Source organism: Vidua macroura, chromosome 21 (genome assembly GCF_024509145.1).
Source record: "Vidua macroura isolate BioBank_ID:100142 chromosome 21, ASM2450914v1, whole genome shotgun sequence".
Taxonomy (NCBI): Eukaryota; Metazoa; Chordata; class Aves; order Passeriformes; family Viduidae; genus Vidua; species Vidua macroura.
Window position 1 is genome coordinate 207,967 of NC_071591.1, and position 22,935 is coordinate 230,901.

At 36.8% G+C, this 22,935-nt stretch overlaps 1 protein-coding gene across 5 annotated transcripts in view; it reads right to left on the minus strand.

The window, feature by feature from the left end:
* RALGPS1 (Ral GEF with PH domain and SH3 binding motif 1) overlaps window positions 1-22,935 on the minus strand; it is a 78,601-nt gene that overhangs the window by 12,139 nt on the left and 43,527 nt on the right. For all 5 annotated transcript variants that reach the window (XR_008440271.1, XM_053996512.1, XM_053996511.1 and 2 more), the window contains 3 exons: window positions 20,349-20,486; window positions 18,587-18,680; window positions 9,295-9,362 (listed from right to left, as the gene is read on the minus strand). Coding sequence is in view for 4 of the 5 variants with exons in the window: in XM_053996512.1 (XP_053852487.1) it covers window positions 9,295-9,362; window positions 18,587-18,680; window positions 20,349-20,486 (300 nt within the window). In the remaining variant the exon portion in view is untranslated. The remainder of the gene's footprint in view (window positions 1-9,294; window positions 9,363-18,586; window positions 18,681-20,348; window positions 20,487-22,935) is intronic.

Here is a 22,935-nt window from a genome sequence, read left to right on the forward strand (position 1 = left end):
AAAATTTTGATGCATTTGGGCTGAAACACAACACTGGAAGCTTCTTCCCTAAAACCAAAACAGTTAATCTTCCATTTCTGCCATGAAGGTGAAGAAAAAGTATGATTATGAATGCAATTACGTGTTGCCTAATTTAATGTAAAAACTGTATGGATTCATAATTCACCATTAGGTTTGAAAAATCTTATCTGCTGTATGAGTAGCAAGAATATGCATTTCACTAAAGTCTTTTACCATGGATTTTCATTACAAATTAAAATTTACGCAGAGACAAAACAAATGCCTTCAGAAGTTTCAGAGATGATTACAAGTTCTTTAGTTTGAAAACCTCCAGTTCTTCTCATGGACTAGGTTCCCAAAAAAGGAGTGTGCCCTACATGCTTTCTTTGTAGTGCCTTTCCATCAGATACTTTTCAACTTGTGAACAGGAAAATACTTAGGACTATTGAGGTATTTATTACTTGTTAAGAAGCCTAAAATAGATTGGAACTGAAACCCAGGATAAAGACAGTGGCAGCTAAAAGAGAATTCCCCTGAAAATTATGAGCATTTATCAGCAAGAGTTTAATCTGAAACTCAGCATAAACTTCAGCATAAACTTCAGCCTCTCTGAGGCTTGTCCCTTAATTTGGCTGCAGGATTTGTTCATTTTTATATTGCTTCCTGCTGTGTCATTCAGGTGTTTCTGATGCCAGTTCTCAATCTTGATTTATATTAAGTTTTTTTCAAATGGATGACATTAAGTTCTTTTAAGTTCACTGAATGCTACTGAAGTATTATTTTTAACAAGTTACTGAAACCACAGCCTGTGAAATAGTAGCATCTTAAGGCATAGAGCTAGAGGATTATCAGTATAGTGCAGTGCTTTTTCACACAGACATCGTGCCACATGTAGAAATAACTGTTAAATTTTGTAACACATAATAGTTTAAAGGTTAAGTTTCTCACAGTGGAGAATCAGAGACCTGAAAGCAGTTTGATTAATTTTGTTCCAAAACACTGACATGCAACAAAACAAAAGCATGAGACTGCATCAAAATTACTTTATCAGAAAGAACAGCAAAATAACAAGTCCAGTGCTGACACAATCAAGTTATTACAAAATCAAAGCTGGCTGGATTTGACTCCAGGTAAGTTCAAATGTTACTATCAAAACCTACAAAGAGTAAGAGATATTATCTAGCAAGAAATAATAGTTTGAGACTTTTCACTCTAACTCCTTTTTTTTCTCCCTCTCTTTAGGGAGCATGGACTGAAATTTACTCTAATACAATTGCAAAATGAAGCTATCTAAAGATTGATCATTATAAAGATGATAATTACTTGACTTAAGTAAGAGCTTTTATTACCTGGACAGCTTCAGAACAGAAAAAGTTTGATAAACTACCACCCTCCCCCTGAAACAAATTATGAGGCATGTCTAAAGAGACTCCACATCTCAGATTATAATATAATACTAGGGAATATTATGAATAATATAAAAATAATATTAGGGAATAAGATTTCAGTTCATATAAAAATATTGCGAGGCTTAAGGTGTGATGTATCAAGGGTGACAGAGTTTGTGGAAATAGGTGTAAGAGTCTCAAGACAACGGTCCAGCTTGGCTTCCTTGATATTATATAAGGCAAGCACAATTGCTTGCATTACTCCTGTCAAAGAAGGTAATGGACTTGGGTTGACAGACCACTGGAACAGGTTGCCTAGAGAGAGATTGTGGAGTTTCCTTCACTGGAGGTATTCCAGTGCCATCGGACACAGTCCTGTGCCATGTGCTGTAGGATGACCCTACTTGAGCTGGAAGCTTAGACTAGATGACCTACTCTGGTCTTTTCCAACTATGCTGTGATTCTGTGACTTATTCAAATTCCAAGTTAGGTGTCTTCAGTGAAGATCCTGCTGGCAGAAAACAGAGTGCTTTGTGGGATCAAATGAAAACAGAAGTATCATTTGTGCTGGTATTATTATGGCTGGACTGACCATTTTCAATGTAGTTCTGCATCCTCCTCATCTCCAAGGCAAGAGAAGGAAATCCATACAGTTTAGCTCTGTTAGCCCTGTGCTAAGATAATAAGAATCTGAACTACAACACCTTTATATAGTCTTTGTATCTGCTCTGCTGCCAAATGTCTATGAAGAAGAATGGTGAAGTTTATAGAGGTCTCCTCAGCTGGCTACACTTAGTTCAGCAAGAAATCTGGGGTGCAGTGAGTGTCAGCATGAGTTATGGGGCATAGGGCAGATGACCTCATTTCTGTAAAGGAGTAAGAGACAACGAGAGCCCATGTCAAGAAGGATGCCAAAGAGGATAAGCAGTGAGATACTGACAATTGCATAGACCAAGGGATGTTTATGGACATACCAGACTGCTGAGCAATTAGCTGGGGAAGTTATGCCTGATACTGATGATAACAAAATTCCAATACTTAAATAAATTCATTTGGGATTGAGCTATTTTGCCCTTTTTTTCCAATAAGTGAAGTCATCTGCTACTGCTAACTCTCGTCTTTACTCTTCTGGCTCCACTCCTAGTGCATACTGTTACCATGATTGCTATTCTGTTATTTTGCCTTTCATGGAGACAAAGCACTCGTAGCAGGATTTTCCAGTCAGCTGGCATGAACAAGGGTTAGTTTGGTTTTCATTATTTCTCAGCATCATTTTCAAGATTATGCTGACATGCACAGGAATGATGTATAAAAATATTAAAATGTTATTAAAAATGTGTTTGCATTAGGGAACGTGAGACAACTTCATCAGAGCAAGTCGAGTGCTGTTCAGAGATCTGTGGCAAGAACATTTGGAAAAGTTTACACATATCCCAAAGGATCTCACTGTTTTTTCCTTTGCATAATTTTTCCATGAATAATCCTTCAAATGTTATAAATGAATGTTACTTTTGCAATCCTTCAGTAAAGCATGTGAACATTTACAGTCTCCAGAGCTTTTAAAAAAAGCAGCAGGGTGAGGGAGTTACAGTTCACAATTTTTCTCCACTAAAGAGCTATCAATAAACCAGTACTAGATATGCAAACTAAAAACTGAAAATGAGTTGCATATTATATGATGAAGAACTGAGTGATTTTTCAGGAAAGTAGAACAGTCTCAACTATTCACTATTTTTGGTGAGCAGTTAAGAAGTAAAACTTACCAGCTCTGTTTCTAAAAAATAAAGACATTCCAAGCCACAGACTCTCTAGTTAAATCTTCACTGTAAATTTTTACTACTCTGTTTCCATTGTAACCAGTATGTGATAATTAAAACTTTCAAAAAGAAAGACCTAATTACAAAACACACAATAAATAACTTTAGATTAATTTTGTGCACAGAATCGAGAATGACAGAAAAAAATTACATCTAGAATGACGGCTATTGTAAAAGAGCATTTTTAATTTTCAGAGTATTGCTTTACAATTCAACAAAAGGCTACTAATGCATACAACATGTAAGAGACATGCATGTTATGAGTTGTTTCTCAGACAAGAGCAAACTAAAAACAAGTATCTGAGTTCTTGACTGCACTTCCCCGTGCTTCTCCAAGCTCCCCAAAAGCGGTGACACACACACACTCACACATACACGTACTTCTGACTGCACAGTAAGCACACTTCAGTGTATTTCCTTCAAATGCTTCCTGTATAGAAGTGATACTTTCAGTTTAAATGTCACTTTTATGGAATGACTAATTGTCAGCATTTCTGTTACTTATTCTGTACCAGTGGAATGTGCAAACCCCAGAATTACACTTCAGCAAAAACGCTGAAGTTTTTGCAGTTGGATCTACAAGGCAGTATATGGGCTTGGGTGACATCAAGATTGGCAATGAAGACATAGCCATTGTGAGAGCATAGCTGCAGGGAAACTAAAGTAACCAATCAATCAAAAAAAAACCAACCCAACTTTTAACAGAAACTATTTCAGGTGACTGCTGTGATAAAAGAGTTAAAAACAAAAGACCAAAACCAACTAAACCTCCAAAAAACAAGTCAAAAAAGCCCTTTGTCCTCTGGCTGGTCTGTATTTGTAACATTCCTCAGGATAATAGCTTGGTAATTAAAATAAGCATCAATGAACTAGGACATTAGACTTGTTTGGTAAGGAAGTCACAGAAAGTAATAGAAAGCGAGGAAGTTAAAAACTAAGCACAATCATTCTCTCCATGGAAAATTCGTATTTGTTTTGACAGAATATTCTTCTACAATTTTTTTTAGGCTTTGGTATGTTAAGAAAAAAACCCACCATACACTAATTCCAGCTGGATTTAGTGGTTGATAACATGTGAATCCACAGATTTGTCTGGTATTAATTTGTTTCAAAAATACTCCACTGAGTTGTAAAAGTTTCTCAGGAAAGTATCATAGAGGAAGAGAATGTAAACCAAAGAGTAAAGTTTTCTGGACAGTCTGTAAATTTATGTGAAGAAAACTTAGTTCTTCCATTTCCACCTTAAGTCCTGTGTAAGAAAAGCAGACACAGTGTGCATAAAGCAATGACCAAGAACTTGCACAAGGATTAGACAATCCTCATTTCCACAGAATGACTGGCTGCTAAAGCACTTAGCACAAACTATTTATTAGTTGCCAAAGCAACCAGTAAAACAAATGGCAAAACTAAATGTCAAACTCAGTGTTTACATGGAAAATGATGGTGTGGGGTTTTTTTTTATTATAAAATGCTGTAACTGCTGTAGAGATATCACTAATGTAGTATCGTTAGTTCAGAGGGTTACAAATGTGCAAACTTTCACCAATCTTTCTTTCTTCTGTTTCTAGATTTTCAACTACTATATATCACATACTCTATATCCAATAATTGACCTCTTCTAATTAATTAAAATATTTACTCTAAGCTTGTTATGTGCTAGCTCTCAAAGCTGAATGGACTTGGCAATATGGGCTGAATTTTACCTCAGTAACAAAGAAGAGAATATACCTGTTTCAGATTAATTATTCCACATTCCCGATATGATGGTAATAGAAAACCTCTGGTCTAATCATTTTCCCCTCAAGAATTATGCCAAGACCTACTTGGGGGAAAAAAACAAAAAGAAAAAAAAAAAAAAAAAAAGGAGGGGTGAGGGTCCATCCCTGACTACTGCATAACAAATCCCCCAAAATAAGGGCTACCCACAGCAGAGGCCTGGCTGTTGCTAAAATTTAATGCTAGGTGTTAGTTTTAATGAAGGGGTTCATTAAAAATCACAGAATTGTTAAGCCCAGTCTTTGAGTCACTTAGTATTAGATACAATTTTCTGGATATGGTAATTATTTTACCATTATTTTAACTTTTTATATTGTTTTTCAAGACAGAGTAAATATACTACATTCCAGAGAATGAGTAATCACTTTGTATGTTCTGCTTAGCACTGCACCCTGAACTTTTCCAAATAACATGATGAGAAAGAGTGAGCATAACAGAACATTTCTCAACTGAGCTACACGTGGTGTGCAAATTCTGAGACACTTCAGTTGCTTAGAAGGCTTACATTTACCATATATTGCATTAAATCTTTTCCTTTGTTCTGGGAAAATTCATTGAGTTGCACCTTCCAAAACAACCTAACAGCCATACCATAAATGACAAGCACCTTCCAGCTAACACTGCAGGAACAGAGATGTCTTTTACAGCTAATTCAACTAGAAACTGTGAACAGTTAGCATACTATAAGCTCTCCAGCTACATCCTCTCTCTCTCTCTCACAAACCACAGCAAGGCAGAATGAACAGACTTAAGTTGCTGCCAAGGAAGTTGTGTGAATCACACAGTTCCCAAAAGCATTCAACTAAACTGCTTAAAGCTCCTTCTTAAATGCTACTTGCGAGGGAGAAGAATCTCTGCAGCATTATGGAAGACATTAAATCTTCCTGTGAAAGCACTATTCACAATTATATAAGCATTTGGTAATTAAATGAGACCCTCTTAGCCACTAATATACAAAACATAGCTTGTTGTGAGACAGTCACTTTAATCAGATGCCTGCCTCCTGTTTGAATTTACTGGAAAACTAGTTGGCAAAAGAAGTGGAAAATGGACACATGGTTTTCTCCAGCACTTTGCAAACAGAAATGCTGCAGGACTTAACTGTTTTTATTGAGCCTCACACTCATAAAGATATTTCAAGGGGAAAAAAAGAAACCCACAATGTCTCTGGCTACAGTAAACTGTTACTATTTTTTTGAAAGAGAGAAAACTGGGTAGAAGATAAATTCACAGTGCTGGCATGTAAAATCCATTTCCATCATCAAGACATGCAATTATATTTTAGAATACTAAGATGACACTATTCCCTGCACTTAATCCCATTGTAGGCTTTGGAATTATTACCAATGACATTGAACTTTTTTTGTGTCTCTGGAAACACATGCTGATCTCTAAGGAGGCAGCATGTCACAGGCAAAACTCAACTAGACTTATTGCTATTAGTAATGTATCAACCTTTGTACTATCGAGACAACTGAACTGATGACTGGCCTTATGGGCTAAGAACCTTTGACTTTAAATCACTATTATCAGACTCCCATGCCTTAAACTATTAACTGGAACATTAAACTACGGCCCAAAGCATTTTGAGATCATCTATTATCATTGTAGCTTACCACCTGCAAAGGACTTACTTCTGGCATACAATGTCCAAAGTGGAATTAATTTCAAGGTATATCTTGAATCCAAATAAAATTGACAGCAATACCTGTAAGTGTGCTATTTTTAATTCTCCATGTTCAAATATCTCATCACTGGTATTTGAGTATTTTTGTTCAGAATTATTCAAAACTAACATATGGCAATACTCCTATTTATTAATGTTGTGAAATAAACAATAAATTATTGCCTTCATGCTTAGTTAGCTTTCAATTTGAATTCATGCTAACTTACTTAATAAACTTTCTCAAGGAATAAAGTTTTCAGTAAAATTCATTTTCAGTAAAATGCAGTGGATTCCATTTAGTAGCATTTTTCCAGCCACACAGGTGCAGCTCACCAAAAAATTCCTGTGGGTATTACAAAATGCTGATGGCATTCATTGTCTAACTGGCAGTAAATGAGAACTCTCTAGCTGAGCAAGAAATAAATACAGCAGTCCACAAAAGGGTCAACTTTCGAAGGAAATACTAACAGAAGAATGGAGCAATAGGAATGACTCAGCACTTGGTGTCTAGTCATCACATTAATTCTCACTCTGAGTAAAGCAACCTTACAGAGCACTTTAAGGGCACTGCAGATTCAGAAGGGAAAATTCACCCTCTCCTAATACTACAAGATACTATAGAATCACATATCCAATGAAGTAGGTACTACTGAACATTGTCCCAATCATTTTTTGTGGACTCCAGCTGAGCTCACTGCAGTATCATGCTGTATTCCTTGCCTAGATCAGACAAGTTCCAAGTTCTCATTTCCAACTTCGGAACTGTATTTTTAATTGCCTTCCATTAGAGTTCTAATAAGGTCTCAGCCCTTGATTACGACTTACAGAGTACTGGCGATGATCACATGCCACGCTGCTACGAGTGAAATTATATTCCATAATCGTACAAATGAACTGTTAACATCAAAGTTCAAGAGTTGAGCATGTAGACATGAGTAATACAAAGTAAAAGCCAGAAAATAAAAAGAGTTTACTTGTCTGCTTTATATATGTAAGAAAGATGTATTCAAATGAGAGGCAATGACTTCGTTTCAAGTCTCTAGTATGAAAAATCAAATCCTCATAAAAGCAAAAGAAAATGTGGCATGATGTGGTGGGTTGACTTTCATGGGCTGTCAGTACTCCCCATCCTTCACAGGATGAGGTGAGGAAAATACGATACAAAACCTTTCTGGGCTGAGATAAAGGCAAATTAATTTTAAAAAACAATGACTGTGTGCAGAAGCAAAAGAAATCAAAAGAAAAATTTATCATCTACTTCCCATCAGTGGGCAATAAGAAGCCATGGCCTAACCCAAGTATTGTAGCACATGCTTAGGAAGATAAACACTTTAATAATAAATGCCTTGCTCCCCCCTTTCTCTTAGCTTTTATTGGTGAGTGTGTCATATCGTATAGAATATCTCTTTGGGCAGCTTAAATCAGCTGTCCTGGCTATATACCCTCCCAGCCTCTTGTCCATCCCCAGCCTACTGGCCTTTTTGGTAGGGGGTTGGGTTTGGAGAGATAGCCTTGATGCAGTGGGCGCTGCTTAGCAGAAGCCTGGTAACTTATCAACACCTTTCCAGACACAGATTCAGAGAACAACACTGTGATGGCTCCTGTGGGGAAGTTAACTTCCAAATGCATTTCTGTATGAAGAAAGTGCTCATTACGAACGACTTTTGAACTCATCTAATTAAAAAAAAATATATATATCCTGTGAACTACTCCTTTATGCAGCAATTAATAATACTGAGCATTAAGCAGGGAAAGGAAAAGCACCTCCCTAAAGAAACTGAAGACCAGGTTTATCTGACTCTGGGAATAGCAATCACAATACAAGGACAAACAAGAGGTTCTCTATAAACAACTGGTCATTTGACAGCAGCCAACATGAAGAGCTGGGAAGCAAAGGAAAAACACATGGGATTTTTCCTCATTTTATACTTATCATCTTCCTTTTTCTTTCTCTCATTTACTTTGCCTTTCATTGGTGAGAAAAAAAGACATTTTGAATGCCAATTAAAACTGCATGTCAGATGTGGTCTGGACTCCTTGGGGTTTCTACATTCACTCATGGTTTTACATAATGAGACAGAAAATTGGCCACTCAGGTTCAAGAGATTAAAACAGAACAGCTTTTGAGATAATAGTTCATATAGCAGGAAGTACATTTCACATAGCCTGATGTTTGTTTAGTCTGAGCATAGCAATAAACAGCAGATTAGTTTTTGTCAGCTTATGGATGGTACTCTAGTTTTTCAGATGTTGCCAGAAGCTGTTGTTGCTACAAATCTCTTGTCCTCCTGCTGTCCACAATGAAATTGTCTCAAATGTTTGTGATCACACAGAAACCTGAAGGAAGAATTTCCTTCCCTGCATTGGTTTTTTTTTTGTACTGCAAGAGGGCTCTTTTTTCTTCACTTATTAAATAATGATGAAAACGCACACATTTGTAAAAAAAATCACACAATCTGACACCTGTTCGAACACTAGCAAACACTCTGTGACATCCCTTGAACTGGGACTGCTTTTATACAAGTCAGCAATCTTTCTTGTTGACTCATGCTACTGATGTACCTCCGGGTTTTCCCATATATTTCAGTAGAGGATTTCTGTAATTAAAATTATTTCCTTACTCAAATTTTCAAATGATGTTTTATACCTGCAAGATCTTCTTTGGAGGAAACCAGTCGAGGAGAGCTGTTACCTGGCTCAATTCTTAAAGATAATCTGGAAAAACAAGTTTTTAGAGAAATTAACAAAAAAAAATTCTTAATAAAAGTTGAAAGAAATTGAAGAAGTAATTATTTTGGCAGTGCTAACTAGGAATTAATAACTATGCTTCTTGGAAGTGTAGTTATTTATTCTGTGATGTAACAAAACAATTATTTTTTTCAAGTAAATCACTACCTGTCAGAACCAAGAAAGAAACTCTGAGGAAAGTCTATGAAAGCAGAAAGAGAAAACATTATTTAATCCTCTCTCTCAGTTCAAAAACGTAACTTCATCCAGTCTTTCGCCTTGGGAAAAAAAAAAAACAAACTCACAAAGTTAGTAATTCAGATACAAACCTAACATTTTATTCCTTCTAAACATGAAAGCAAATTAACTGTTACCATGTCAAAATGTGCACACAGAAATAGCTATTTTGTTACTGTGACTTATAGAAAAGAAGCCTAATAGGACAAAGTGACCAACACTTAAAAATAAAATAAGGTAATTAGAAGAAAGTATTAGATGCTACACTGCCTCACTCCATGTGTTTTATTATGTGCTCACTCACTCTTGTGCTCTCAGCATTTCAACAAATCTCAATCTCCCCATGCACATCACTTCTGCCATTTCTCAAGTTTAGGCAGTCTTAAGTTGACATCCATGGGTCCTTTGCTCTGTACCAGTCTGACAAAAAGATCTACATGAAGGACTACAATGTTAAGTAAATTTTAATGGAATAGGCATAAATCCAAAGGAAGTAACTGCTGTCATTGTACAGCAGTGAACACACACAAAAGCTGCAAAGTTTCTAGCTGCAGCACCCTGCTGTGCACCCCAAGGAAAGGCTTTCTGACTTCAGATAAAAACATGCAAAGGGGTGGAGGGAGAAACCTATGACAGTATTTCAAACTATCATCTATGGCTCAGCCATCACTTTCCTTATTACTCTTTATTGGGAATAGCTTTCAGTTCTTTCTCTACAATATTCCAACATTATCAACTATGTTTTAGTGTGAAGTCAGTTAACAAAGCTACAGTCTGTTCCATGTTTTCATATTTCTATCCTTCTGACAGCACTAGAGTCTTTTAACTATCCAAAGTAATGTATTTCAAGTAGGTAATGAATCATTCCCTTCCAGACAACTTTTCTTTCTGTCAACTTGATTTCTGGGACCAGGAAGCAGTAACATAACTCTCCTAGAGAGTTGCAATAATATAAATCAGTGCACGATTCAAATGTTGATAACATGGGAATTTTTCAGTATGGAAAAAAGACAAAAGAATTTAATGAAGTCCGTCCCTGTAAATAAGGCCCTGCTGTGTGAATTTATCTTCCATGTCTGTAGAAATGTTTCAGTTGCATCCCTTGCACGGTAGTTATTCTTTAGTTCACTTTTAAGGCTGATCTGTTCCTCACTATATTCAAATCTTATTATTCCCATGCCTTGAGCTTGATTTTTGCAAAGAAAGCTGTTTAGTATTTTTTTTGTTTTGTTTTGTTTGTTTTGTTTTGTTTTAATAATCTTCTACAGAAACTGTGCCACAGACGCTATTCAGAAATTTGGGTATTAAGCCCATTTTACTGGGTTAGCTCATATTTGACAAACCAAAGTCCCCAGGCAAAGCAGGCATTTCAAATGGTTTCACAGGTTTTCTGCAAATGGAAGCAGACAACCCTCCTTCTGATAACCCATCATTGTTCCACAATTGCTAATTTCTTCTGTGTCTGTCTATACAAGGGAGATGTTACTCATCTTTTGCCACTGGTGAAAACAGCATTTTTAGTTTCTGCTATCTTTCAGAAACTCATCTCTGAAGTTCTTTCCTTATCCTGCATCACAGAAGGTTCTCAGTTTTATTAGTCCTCTGTAGCAATAGCCACAGTTTATTCAGTCACTGTGGAAACATTCATCTAGTAAGTCCACTGCTAAAATATATGATTACAGTTCAGTCTACGCAAGCCAATAGCTTCTTTCTTTTGTGATTTTTCTAGATATCACAGGGATGTGATTTGTAATGCATTCCTCCTGGAAATTTTTTGCTTGGTTAGAATAAAATGAATTTAATTCTGAATGTAAGGATTAGAGACCATATTTATTCCAAAGCATGCTGAACTGAATTGTGTTCATTAAGCAGGACCAGTCCATAATTTCAGGTAACTATTTATAGCATCATGTATTTTTTTTCAGCAAGAATGGCAAGACTACCTCACATATCTGATAAGGCCAGACATCATTTGTCTAATGGCACAATTTTTTACCAAGTTCATCAGTTTACTGTGTATCAAGCTCCTGGCTCCAGTAGAACTCTTAGATGTTTGAAAAACAGCATAGGTGAAATACTGCCTATGAATAGGTACATCAGAGGAAGTGCTACGACCTGATAAAAGATTTAAGGCAAGTGCATTCTTACACCTTCTTTAGTGACAAAAGCCAAGCCAAGTGAGATCAACTTCCATGCAACTACTTGCACTGTATTTCTCTCTTTCTGTCTAAAATTATTCTTGTAAGGAAGAAAAGAGGAACATAACAGCAGGAAGAAAGACCTAACACCTTTATGCTTTTAACAAGGTTTTAGGAAGAGGTATGCTATGATTACACCATCTAGAAAGCACATATGTTGTGTGCTGAGAAACTCAGAAATTCACTAACAGAGCAACAAATGAGTCTTCAGTGCTATCAAATGGGATTACATCACTCTTCGCTGGTCATCTCCCCAGAATATGTGAAGTTAGATAATGCTGGTTATCTGTTTGGTTATGTTAAACTGCACTCTGAATCTTAGCCCTTTCTAAATCTCTGACAGTTTGGATGTCGACTTCCATGACGCCAGAATTCTACAATGTTTCCAGAAAAACTAGAATGCAATTTATCTATTTTCAACCTACAAAAATACAGAATGTATTAAAAGAAGAACAAATAAATGCAAGCCTAAATGTATTTTGGTAAATATAAAATACTCACGCTGACATGTTATATTTAAAATAAACTGTTGAGAAAAGGGAATATATTCTGACAATGAGATGTCATTCCTGAGCCACTTTTTCCTCTATTCCCCCTCTCCTCCAGAAGGCTGGAAACAATCAAAAACATTCTTTATTTCCAAGAAGAGATACTGACAGTCAGTACAGTTTCAATCAGTCCTGGCTTGTTTGCCACCACCCAAATTCAATTTTGCAATTCCTCTGACACTCCGTTTTCCATGGAGCAGCACAAGTTCCATACATGCACACACATGCTCAATGTTTCCCAAACAAGATCCCTGGAGCCAGAATCTGTGGCCCCTGAGAGACTTAGTGTGATACTTTCAATAGATCAGTGCATACTTTGAGACCTGATGTCTTACCACCAAGATGCATCATCCATATCCTCACACACCTAACGACATTCTCACAGCTGAATGTTCAATGTCAATCATTAGCATTACTTTAAATAAAAAAAACTACCTTGGTTCCAGCATGCCTAATAAACCACTCATAAGGCATAAAGACACTCTATTTTGTGTTTGCCCCTTATTTGTGTTTACAAATATTTTGTATTTTGTGTATGATATTTCTGTATCATCAGAAATGCATCTCAGAAGTCACTATATTCATCCAATATCACAGTACTGTTAGGATTTATTTTTTGTTTCAAGAATCCTTTTCAAAAAACAAATCTTTGTTTTACCTATTGTAAGGAAGCCTAGTTTTAGTGCATGGTCTAAATGTTGACATATGAAATTTCAACATTCCAAAATTATACTGCAAGAGTTCAGCTAAGACACGTGTCAGGATAAATCCTAGATATCAGCCTCAGAAACTGCCCACAAGAAACTGAAACTTCAAAGCTGCAGAGTTAGTATTAATAATGGCTCAGTCTTGGACATGGTCTTATTTAATATCATTGCTGATGATCTGGACAAGAAGACCGAGTGCACTCTTGGTAAGGTCATGGATGACAGTAAGTTGGGTGGGAGTGCTGATGTGCTGGAGGGCAGGAAAGCTCTGCAGAAGGATCTGGACAGGCTGGATTGATGGGCTAAGATCAACAATGTGAGGTTCAACAAGATGATGTGCTGGTTCCTGCAATTCAGTTACAACAACCCCATGCATTGCTACAGGATGGGACAGAGCGGCTGGAGAGTGGTCCAGGAGAAAGGGACCTTGGGGTGCTGGTCAACAGCAGCTGAACATGAGCTCGCATATGCCCAGGTGGGCAAGAAGGCCAATGGCCTCCTGGCCTGTATCAAAAGTACTGTGGCCAGCAGGACTAGGGAAGTGATTGTCCCTCTGTACCGGTGAGGCCAAAACTTGAATCCTGATTCAGCTCTGGGAATCTTACTGCAGGAAAGACATTGAGGCACTGGAGTGTGCCCAGAGGAGGGCAAAAAAGCTGGGAAAGGACCTAAAGGACAAGACATATGAGGAGTGGCTCAGGGAGCTGGTGGAGCTTAGCCTGGAAAAAAAGAGGCACAGGGGGGACCTTCTCTGCAATTCCCTGACTGGAGGGTATAGCCAGCTGGGGGATCGGCCTCTTCTCTCAGGCAATCAGCAACAGGTCAAGACAAAATAGCCTCAAATTGTGCCAGGGGTTTGTACTGTTCAGGTGGGACATCAGGAAGAATTTCTCCACAGAAGGGGTTGTAAGGCATTTGGAAAGGGCTGACCAGGGAGGGAGCAAAATCATCATCCCTGGAACTGTTCAAGAAACAACTGCATATGGCACTCAGTTTACCTAGTCTAATTGACAAGGTGGTGATTGGTCAAAGGTTGAGTTTGATTATCTTGGAGGTCTTTTCCAACCTTAGTGATTCCATGCTTCTATGATTCTATTTTGTGTCCTGTGGGAGAGGCAGTCAAGCTACAATTACAGCTACTGAACCATATGGCCACTGGATCACTATGAATCTCAGACTAACAGTGAAGGTTTTCTTCCACCCCTCCTTTCACCACAATTCTTGGTGGAAAAGATCCAGGGAATATAGCTGCCTGGAAGGCTGACTGAAGACGAACTGCAACCAAGGTTCACTGCTACAAGTACTAATTTAAGTACTAATACTTACTACAAGTACTAAGCACCTGCCATTTAATACCTGTTCCCACAGGACTGGAACTAACATGGTACAGCTAGGACTTCTATAGCTCCAGCACTGCTAGGAGTCAGTATAGCCTTTTAATTGCTGCTCAATTTCTCTTGAATGTTTTCCCATAGCATCTTGCTTATCTGAACTCAAATTTGAACTGATTTTTCTGTAAGTCATCTTATTACTATATTGCCTAATATGCTCTGAAGAACCAATTTATAGGCATGGGTAGCAGCCTGACTGTCCTGTCCTGTCCAGACAGATAATACTGTAATACAAATAACAGTCTTCAAACTGGTTTCACTCAAAAAACAGCCGTGAGAATACAAGGCCTGACCTAACGACACCAAAAGGTCAGCAAAAAACTTTATAGGAATGGCTGCAAGGTATGGCTGGTTAGGAGAGGATGTGGCATTGTGCCACAATGCTACATACTGCTAAAACTGAGCAGCTAATGCAGAAAACAGTATATGGCCTGACCAAGAAAGATCTGTTATTTTTAGGATATGACATCATTGTCAGGGGTTTTCTGGAGCATTCCTACTTGCTGACAAGCACAAGCCTAAAGGAAGCAATTGGACTGGCACAAAAAAATGCTAGAGAAAAGCTTTGTTTATATAAAGCAGCTGCCATATTTTCCTTTCCAGTGTAATTGAGGTTCCCATTTGGCAAAATGTGTGTTGGGATTCTGCCAGTACATTTTAGGACAACTATCTTGTCTCTCCCTGACAGCCTGGTACTGAGATAGTTCTGTTCTTCATGCCAAAGGTGACACATACCTCTCTGCAGAGAGCACTAATGCTGTCCCTGGCTCAAAAAGAGCAGTCACTACAAAGAAAAAGACAGAAGAGATTCTTACCCACTCTAAAAACTTAGTACTCTCCACAGTTTTGAAGCTTACAGTTTCTTCTGGCATGGGACCAGAAAATGCTATGACACTAAAGGGAAACTGAGAGGAAAATCTGAAATCAAACACTCAAAACAAAATCCAAAAACTTTTTACCAAGTGTAAAAATGGAAGAGGAATGAGAGTTTTCTTTAAGGGTAGATGTGATGAGTTTTGATGAATTAATTAAATTATTTTTTTAAAAAATTAAAGTTTTATTTGGATGAAACAAACATGGTAGAAAAAGATCAAAGTTCTCCAATGTATATAAGCTGTAGTAACTTTCCTGAGGTAAGAATCAAATCTTTCCCTCTTTTTAATACCTTTTGTGACTTTAGTCCAGTTTTTCCTTGCCACAGTGAAGCCTGGAGAGAAAACCACTAAAACTTGATTGAATTAATCTCACAAATAACTAAATTTTTTTTAAAAAGGATTAAATTATCTTTAAGATACATCAAATTCCTTCAAGCATTATTAGCAAGGTTGCTACTAAAGTTACATTAACATTCAAATTTAAAATTGAATCACTTCTAGTTTTTACAAATATTATGTTATGGTATCACATGTTTATGGAAAATACTTGTTTAATTCATTTTTTCTGAAATAGTTCATAGTACAGTTCACGAAAGCTATTGTATACATGGTGTTAACACTGTTGCATCATCAGGAAACTCCATCTAAAAATCAAATTGAACAATATGAACAGTTTCTTTAATCCAATCCAGTGGATGTAAAGTCTCTACTAACTACAGTTCTTCACCTTTACCAATGACTACTTAGTTTAATTTTTCTCTGTCTTTATAACTTTAATGAAGCACAGAAGTGTGTGCAAAATTAGTAAATAAAGACCATTTGTTAAATTGTAACACTGAGATTTAAATCTCAGACTACCCTTAACAAAAGTCCTGGACAACTTGACCTTTTCAAAGGCTGTGAGCACTGCTCATGGTCAATGTACATCTCTTGCACAATGTGTCTGCGAGTGAAACATATACAATGTCACTGAGTAAAGGAAGAATTTACACATTCTACCACAGTACTCTGGCAGGAATTCTAATTCCACGGAGCAGATAAATTTTGCTATGAAAACACTAAACACTTTCTTTTTTTTTTTCCAAAATATTTTCCTAGAGAAACATCACTATTCTTAGTATCTGTGATCAACCAGACACAAAAGCACAACATCTCAAATCATCACCAAGCATAAGCTTTTGAAGTGAATGACCCAGTGCTCCCTCAACTTCTTTTGTGGAAGTTTAGCCTAAGCAAGAGGACAAATTTTAGACATTTTATCTCTATTTGTAGTATGCCCTGATAATACTTTGAGAAGTTCCAAAAGAACACCTTATCTGAATGCTTTTACTTTTAGAACTGTTCTCTCAGGGAAAGCAAAGTTCCACACGAATTCATCACAAGAATTCCTATCAACAGATCTGGTTAAGGTATAGTCCTGCATGTGCTGCAGCTGGAGCCAGAGCTCAGAGGAACAGCTGGAGTTACCACCAACTCCAGCTACATTCAAAATTGAAAAGGCAAATTGTCTGACTCATGTTACACTAAAACACGGGTTGTTTTGTCTCTGTTATGATGACACCTTTTTTTCCATCTCAGTAGGAGGTTGCCTCTGTATGCCAGCAGTGTCAGCAGTAATTGTAGCAAAATGTAAATGTTTGGTGCAGGTCACTCTTCACATGCGTGTGTACATGACTCCATGCTACTAATGCAGAATCTTCTGATTATTGAATACGCTCTTTTCTTTTCACAAACACTAACTGGTAGTCTTCACTTCGTTAACTGATCAGGTTTCAACTTAAAATTATTTAATTATTTGTCTCACTTGTCCAAATAAGAAGAGGTTCCAGAATTCCATTACTCTGATAGTTAGAAACCACATTTCAACATTTAGCTTCTAAAAATTTTCTATGCGTTTATCCTTGTGATATCATTACAATTTCATTTAAATTTCTTTCTACCCTCCCCATTTTCTTCCAGCTGTGTTTATACACAGTGATTCTCTTACCTAAACTTCTCCTCTCCCAGGTTAAGGCCCAACCTAGTTCTTTACATCTGGGGTTACAAGACAGATTTTATTCATCTGATTGCACCATCATTTATTTAAACCCTCAAGCATGCAAGCATGGATGGCCAGAATTGCATATAATGCTCCATGTAAGCTCTCACAGCTCCTTCTGAAGCAGTACAAACAACTCTATTTTTTCACAGAAACATTATATTTGATAGGCAGTGATGAATTAGTCCTTTCATGCCTGTATCTCACTTGTGACAGCTATCTACTGATCAACACCATAAACTAATGTTAGAATAAGTATATAACATTCTGGGGTTTGTGGCACTATCATTTTAGTCATCAGAGTCTTTCTTTGTGATATTCTATTTCAATGAACCCTTCCATCACTGTTTTATTAGCATACGGTCTAAGTACACATTCTGAGACAAAATTCTTAACTGAAGTATTTAACAAAACTGGTAACAAGACAGGTTTTAAGAAGTTCATTACCAACCTTACTCTCTAAAACATATGCTAAAATATTTTATACCATTTATACTATTTTATACTTCACTGTATGACTGAACATATGTTTGCTTTGAATACTTCAAATTCTGCTCACCTAAATAGTTACTCTATTTGTCAATAGCTAATTGTATAGCATTACATTTAGCTTGGTTGAGCTATTTAAAACCTTGATTCCTTAGCCTATGACTTAATTTGCTAGTTCTCTCAGAATTACTGGCAAGGGATTTATCACGTCTTTTAACTAGAGCACATTCACATAGTGACCAATGTCCTCTCTGGCATCTGTGTGAAACCTCTGTGTGGCTTAACTCTTCTCCAGGTCTTTTGTAAACATTATTTTAACATGCTTAAACCCCCAAAACTTAAACCCCTAAATCATAAGTATTAACTTATTAAAAACAGTAACTTGAAACTGGTAGATGTTCTTAATGTATTATTCATAATTCTACAGAGTCAATGCTGGACATCTTGGAGATAACTTTAGTGTTACTGAACAAAATTCCCAGAACACAATCATCATGTAATAGAATAAAGACTAGGTTTTCATCTACTCTAAACTGTTACTTTTCACTAGCATATTTCACTTTGTAAATCTGCTTATAGTCATAAAGACAGTCATTCTGAATTTTACTTAGCAGAAACACCCTAAAACATCTTCATCCAAGGGCTTTTTGTTCAGCTCTTAAAAAAACTACTGACTAAGTAATCTTTCTGTTACATTTCCCAATGCCTGAAGAAAAGAACAGTACTTACTTGTAATTGTCATCTTCTACAAACTTCTGAAGTTCTTCAATGTAACGGACAGACTTCAAATACTTTTGCACATGGGGAAGTGTTGTGAGATGATCTGTGGAGGGTTAAAACAAACAAACAAAAACCATTAACATTTATGTCATCCAAAATTATAATTTTTTCAGTTTTTTTTTTTTTTCCTGGTTCTTATGATACCTTCATGGAAACAGAATTTGAACATCCCTAAAAAATAAATTGGGCAGAAATACTACTTTGACTCTAAAAAGGTGTTAAACACTTGACTGAAAAGTGATGCTCTCAGTTGTTAAAGAAAATACAGATGCATTTCATCATCATGAAAGCTGGTGGATTTTATTAGATGCTATCTCACGGGTGGAAAAATCTGCTGCAAAACTGCTCGAATTTTTTGTTCATTCTTCTGGGGAAAATCAAAGCCTGTAGCTATAGGTATTAGTGGTTCTCATCTGTCCAAGAACTGAGGAGACTTGAAAGTTATTAAATAATTAATTAATAATTACAATGCTGAATATCAAGAATGAAAGACAGTAAGTTCAGAATGACAGAAAAACCTCTTGACACATGGTGCATGGATAGGAACATGCCTTGTAGTACCTAACTTAAGTTTTGCACTCTTGTAAAGGTAACTGTTTTAAAGGCATACGTTATCCCAGAATATTGTTTCAAGGCTGTATTTTAATTTTCATCTTAATTTTAACCAAGGACTCAAAATTAATGCATAGCACTGCAGCAAGCTACCAAAACTGTAAAAAGGAAAGGGTCAATGAAATAAGGAGGTTTCTTTGTCATCCAAAGCATTCAGAGACAATATGAAACTCACAATAAGAAAATGACACCTGAATAATCTAGATGTTCAGAATCATACGTTATTATCCCTAGTTCCTACCTTTAAATACTTTGAAATACCGAAGTTGACAAAAAAGGGCTGGATACTTAAGCATACGCAGCTAACATCTCACCTTGTTTTTACACAATCTAACAATCCTTTTTCTTTAAGCTCTCCAAAACTGCAGCTTTTAAATTTTCTGAATGTTATTGTTTAGCTGCACTCAAGGCTTTTCAGATTGTTACGTGTTTAAGCAATGAAAAGTCATGCTAAGTCACCAAGAGTACACTGAGTATTCACTAAGATACCAAAACCAGCACATTTCTTGATATACAGCTTCACTAGCAGGCTAGAACTGCAGAAATTGTTTTTAGAGTAAAATTCTGTTAACAAAAAGAAACAACCCCTCATTTTCCTGACTTCATCCGGGAGCAACATACGTGCAAAAGCTTAGCACATTGAACAACTGCAGTGTAGACTGAAATATTTGTATTTCATTTTGTAAATATATCACCAGGATGCTAACAACAAAATGATAACTAAATGAACACATTCCATGTCCTAGACATCATATCTACTGCAAAGTAAAGGGAAGATATTAAGTTAATTCTCTCTGATTGCCCCTGGTGGAAACAGTATATAAACCAAATGCAATAGCTGCACTTGAAAGTATGTAATTTGTACCACACACGTAACAGTAAACTCTACACAACCTCTGTTATACAATTCAGAATACATGCTTATGTGCCCAGTTTACTGGTAAGACTGAAGCTACACAGAAGTGGAAGCTACATCACTTAGTGTTCAACTCTACCGTCACTAGCCTCTTGTGTTCCCTCAGGGCCAAAACCTGCTTCCACAATTTCACACTAAAGAAATTTTAGTTAAGGCTTGAAAGGCATAACAAAATTTACCAACCATAGTTGCAGGATACTTGCAGATCAGCTATTATTCGGAGAATATTGTTCATTTGATTGGATCTTTGTTCATTCTCCATTATGCTGTCTGAAGCAGGATATGCAGAATCTATGTAGATTAAATCCAAGAGATAAATTCCTGAAACAAACAAATCAATCAACCAATTGATCTAGTGTTTCAAACAGAAACAGTTGCATCATTTTTAATGAATATAGCAGCCAGAAGCTCTTTACCCACCCTGTGCTCTGGGCCCATTAAACAAAGGAGAGCTTGGGATTTGCATTTTGAAAACTTCCATAATTATTGCTTGAGTCCTATGACATCCCTTAAAAAGACAGAAAAGCTTTTTTGCACTTAGGCTACTGCCTGCTATGAGCAATTTGCAGGACCATAAAAAGGACACTAAAAAAAGAGGGAGAGCTGCCCCAGCCAGTGGTGCTGACAGTGGGGGGACACAATGCTGCTGGCTCCCATGACCAGAGACCACTGCAATACCTCCTTTGTCTGCTACCAGTGTGCAAGATCTCCATTAACTTTTCTACCCTGAGACTTAGGAATACTTTATGGAAATCCCTTGCAAGACTTTTTCTCACTCAAGCTAAGCTCGCCACGTATCTGTTTCTTCAGATCTCCACCATCTTGACTGGTACACTGCTCATTGGATCACACTGTGTTAGGTCCAGCATTGGCCAGGTTGCAATACCTAATTTCTTTAGGTTTTTACCTTATTCATTCATGCATTCAAAAAAGCCTTACACTGCTTAGGGAGGAATGAATGAAGAAATCATATGACCTGTTATTGAAAACTGAAGAGACAGACAAAAAGGCGACAACAAGCCAATACAAATTCAGTTTGTAATGAACTGTTTAATGCTTTGCCTGGAAACCATAAAGCCATAACTGTCTCTCAAGTCCCCAGCAATCTGTGAATTTGGACTATGAAAGAACCATATATGCCCATTAGACCCACTGACATGATAAATAGGAGAGTGCTCCAGAGACAAAAGGTAATTTATTAATCCCACCAAAACCGAAAGGGATGTTCAGACCTTGTAAATGAGTGGAATAGAGCTGGATTAATAACTGAACAACATATAAACCAAGGGTCTTTCCAGTCATGCTGGATTTAAAACAAAGAAAAAAGATGCTTAGAAATCAGGTCAAGTTTTATAGTCTAGTTTAACTTTCTGCAATGACACATATCAGTCATTCAAAAATTTTCATCCCATATTAAAAATCCTCTCTTGAAAAAAATGTGTGTATATATATATATATGAAAATATTTAATATTTTAATGTATAATATTTACATAATTTTTATACATCTCATAAATATGACTACCGTTTATAAACCAGAGGTTCATATAACTTAGACTACCTTAACAGTTTTATCGTAACAGTATCCTGTGGTATTTATTGCTTTCTCCCAAAAAGTATCTTCTAAAAACCATTCTCAACTTATCTTCATTTCTCTCTCTACACATTATTACCTCTAGAAAGACAGAATGATGTATCATCAAAAGCTATGAATGTTTTCAGTAATTGTTCTATTTGCTCTCTTTTCATAAAACAAAATGAAAGAAAAAACCCTCTGTTTTTGTAATTTATATTAGTAGTTGGCAGTTCTGGACCTACTGATTAAGCATGCCGATGTGATTCTACTTCTCTCAGCTACAGTAATTTCCCAAGCCAAAGCATGAGTTTAAAGGAAGAGGGAGTAATTAGGGTTTGCTTTCCTAGATTATCAAAATATATACAAAAGCAGAGAGGTAAAAAGAAAAAAAGTATAACTTTATGGGATTAGAAGACAATTTTCTACAAGTTTGTGAAGGGCAGCAATACCTGCTCTTTCTTTGTCCTTTTTCACTCTTGTGAAGAGAAGCTACTAATCATACCAGTTTATTATATCTCATACTAAATTTCACATATCATACTAGAGAAATATAAACAGCACTTTTGTCCTGCTTTGTTTCCTGTTTTTTCAGTCTTACTTAGCTTTTAGAGGGGGAAAAACAAACCCAATTATTATTTTTACCTTTTCTGAACTTTATCTGAACAAGGATTTCAACCACACTGGGAACTGCTTCAGCCATTATCCCACACACTTGAGAGATCCTAACACCTACACAAGGCCAGCACAGACCAGGCACCTTACACCTCAGAATGAGGGAAGAACGAAGAACTCCAATTTCCCTAATATTAGAGTGGCTTTGTAGCAGTTTAGTGTTGAGCAAATCCTGAGTCCCCAGGGTTGTGCAATGGCCTAGAGATCCTACCTAGACTGAGTGTCCATACAGCAGCACTTCACTGTGCCCCCTTGTCAAGTGGCACATCAAAACCTAGTTAGAATTTTAACTGTAAAGTTTCTATTTGCTCATAGCCTCTACACTGCAACATGCCTTATGGCAGCCTGGGTCAGGGCCACTTTCCAGCTATTTTGAGCAAGTCTGCAGCTTTTCTCATTGATACTAAAGGTATAAACACACTTCCATTCTGCAGCAGTGGTTGCAAGCATTTTTTCAGGACAAAGAATTTATTTTCCAGGATAACATACAGATGAGGACCAACAAGGTATGCAAGCACCAAAA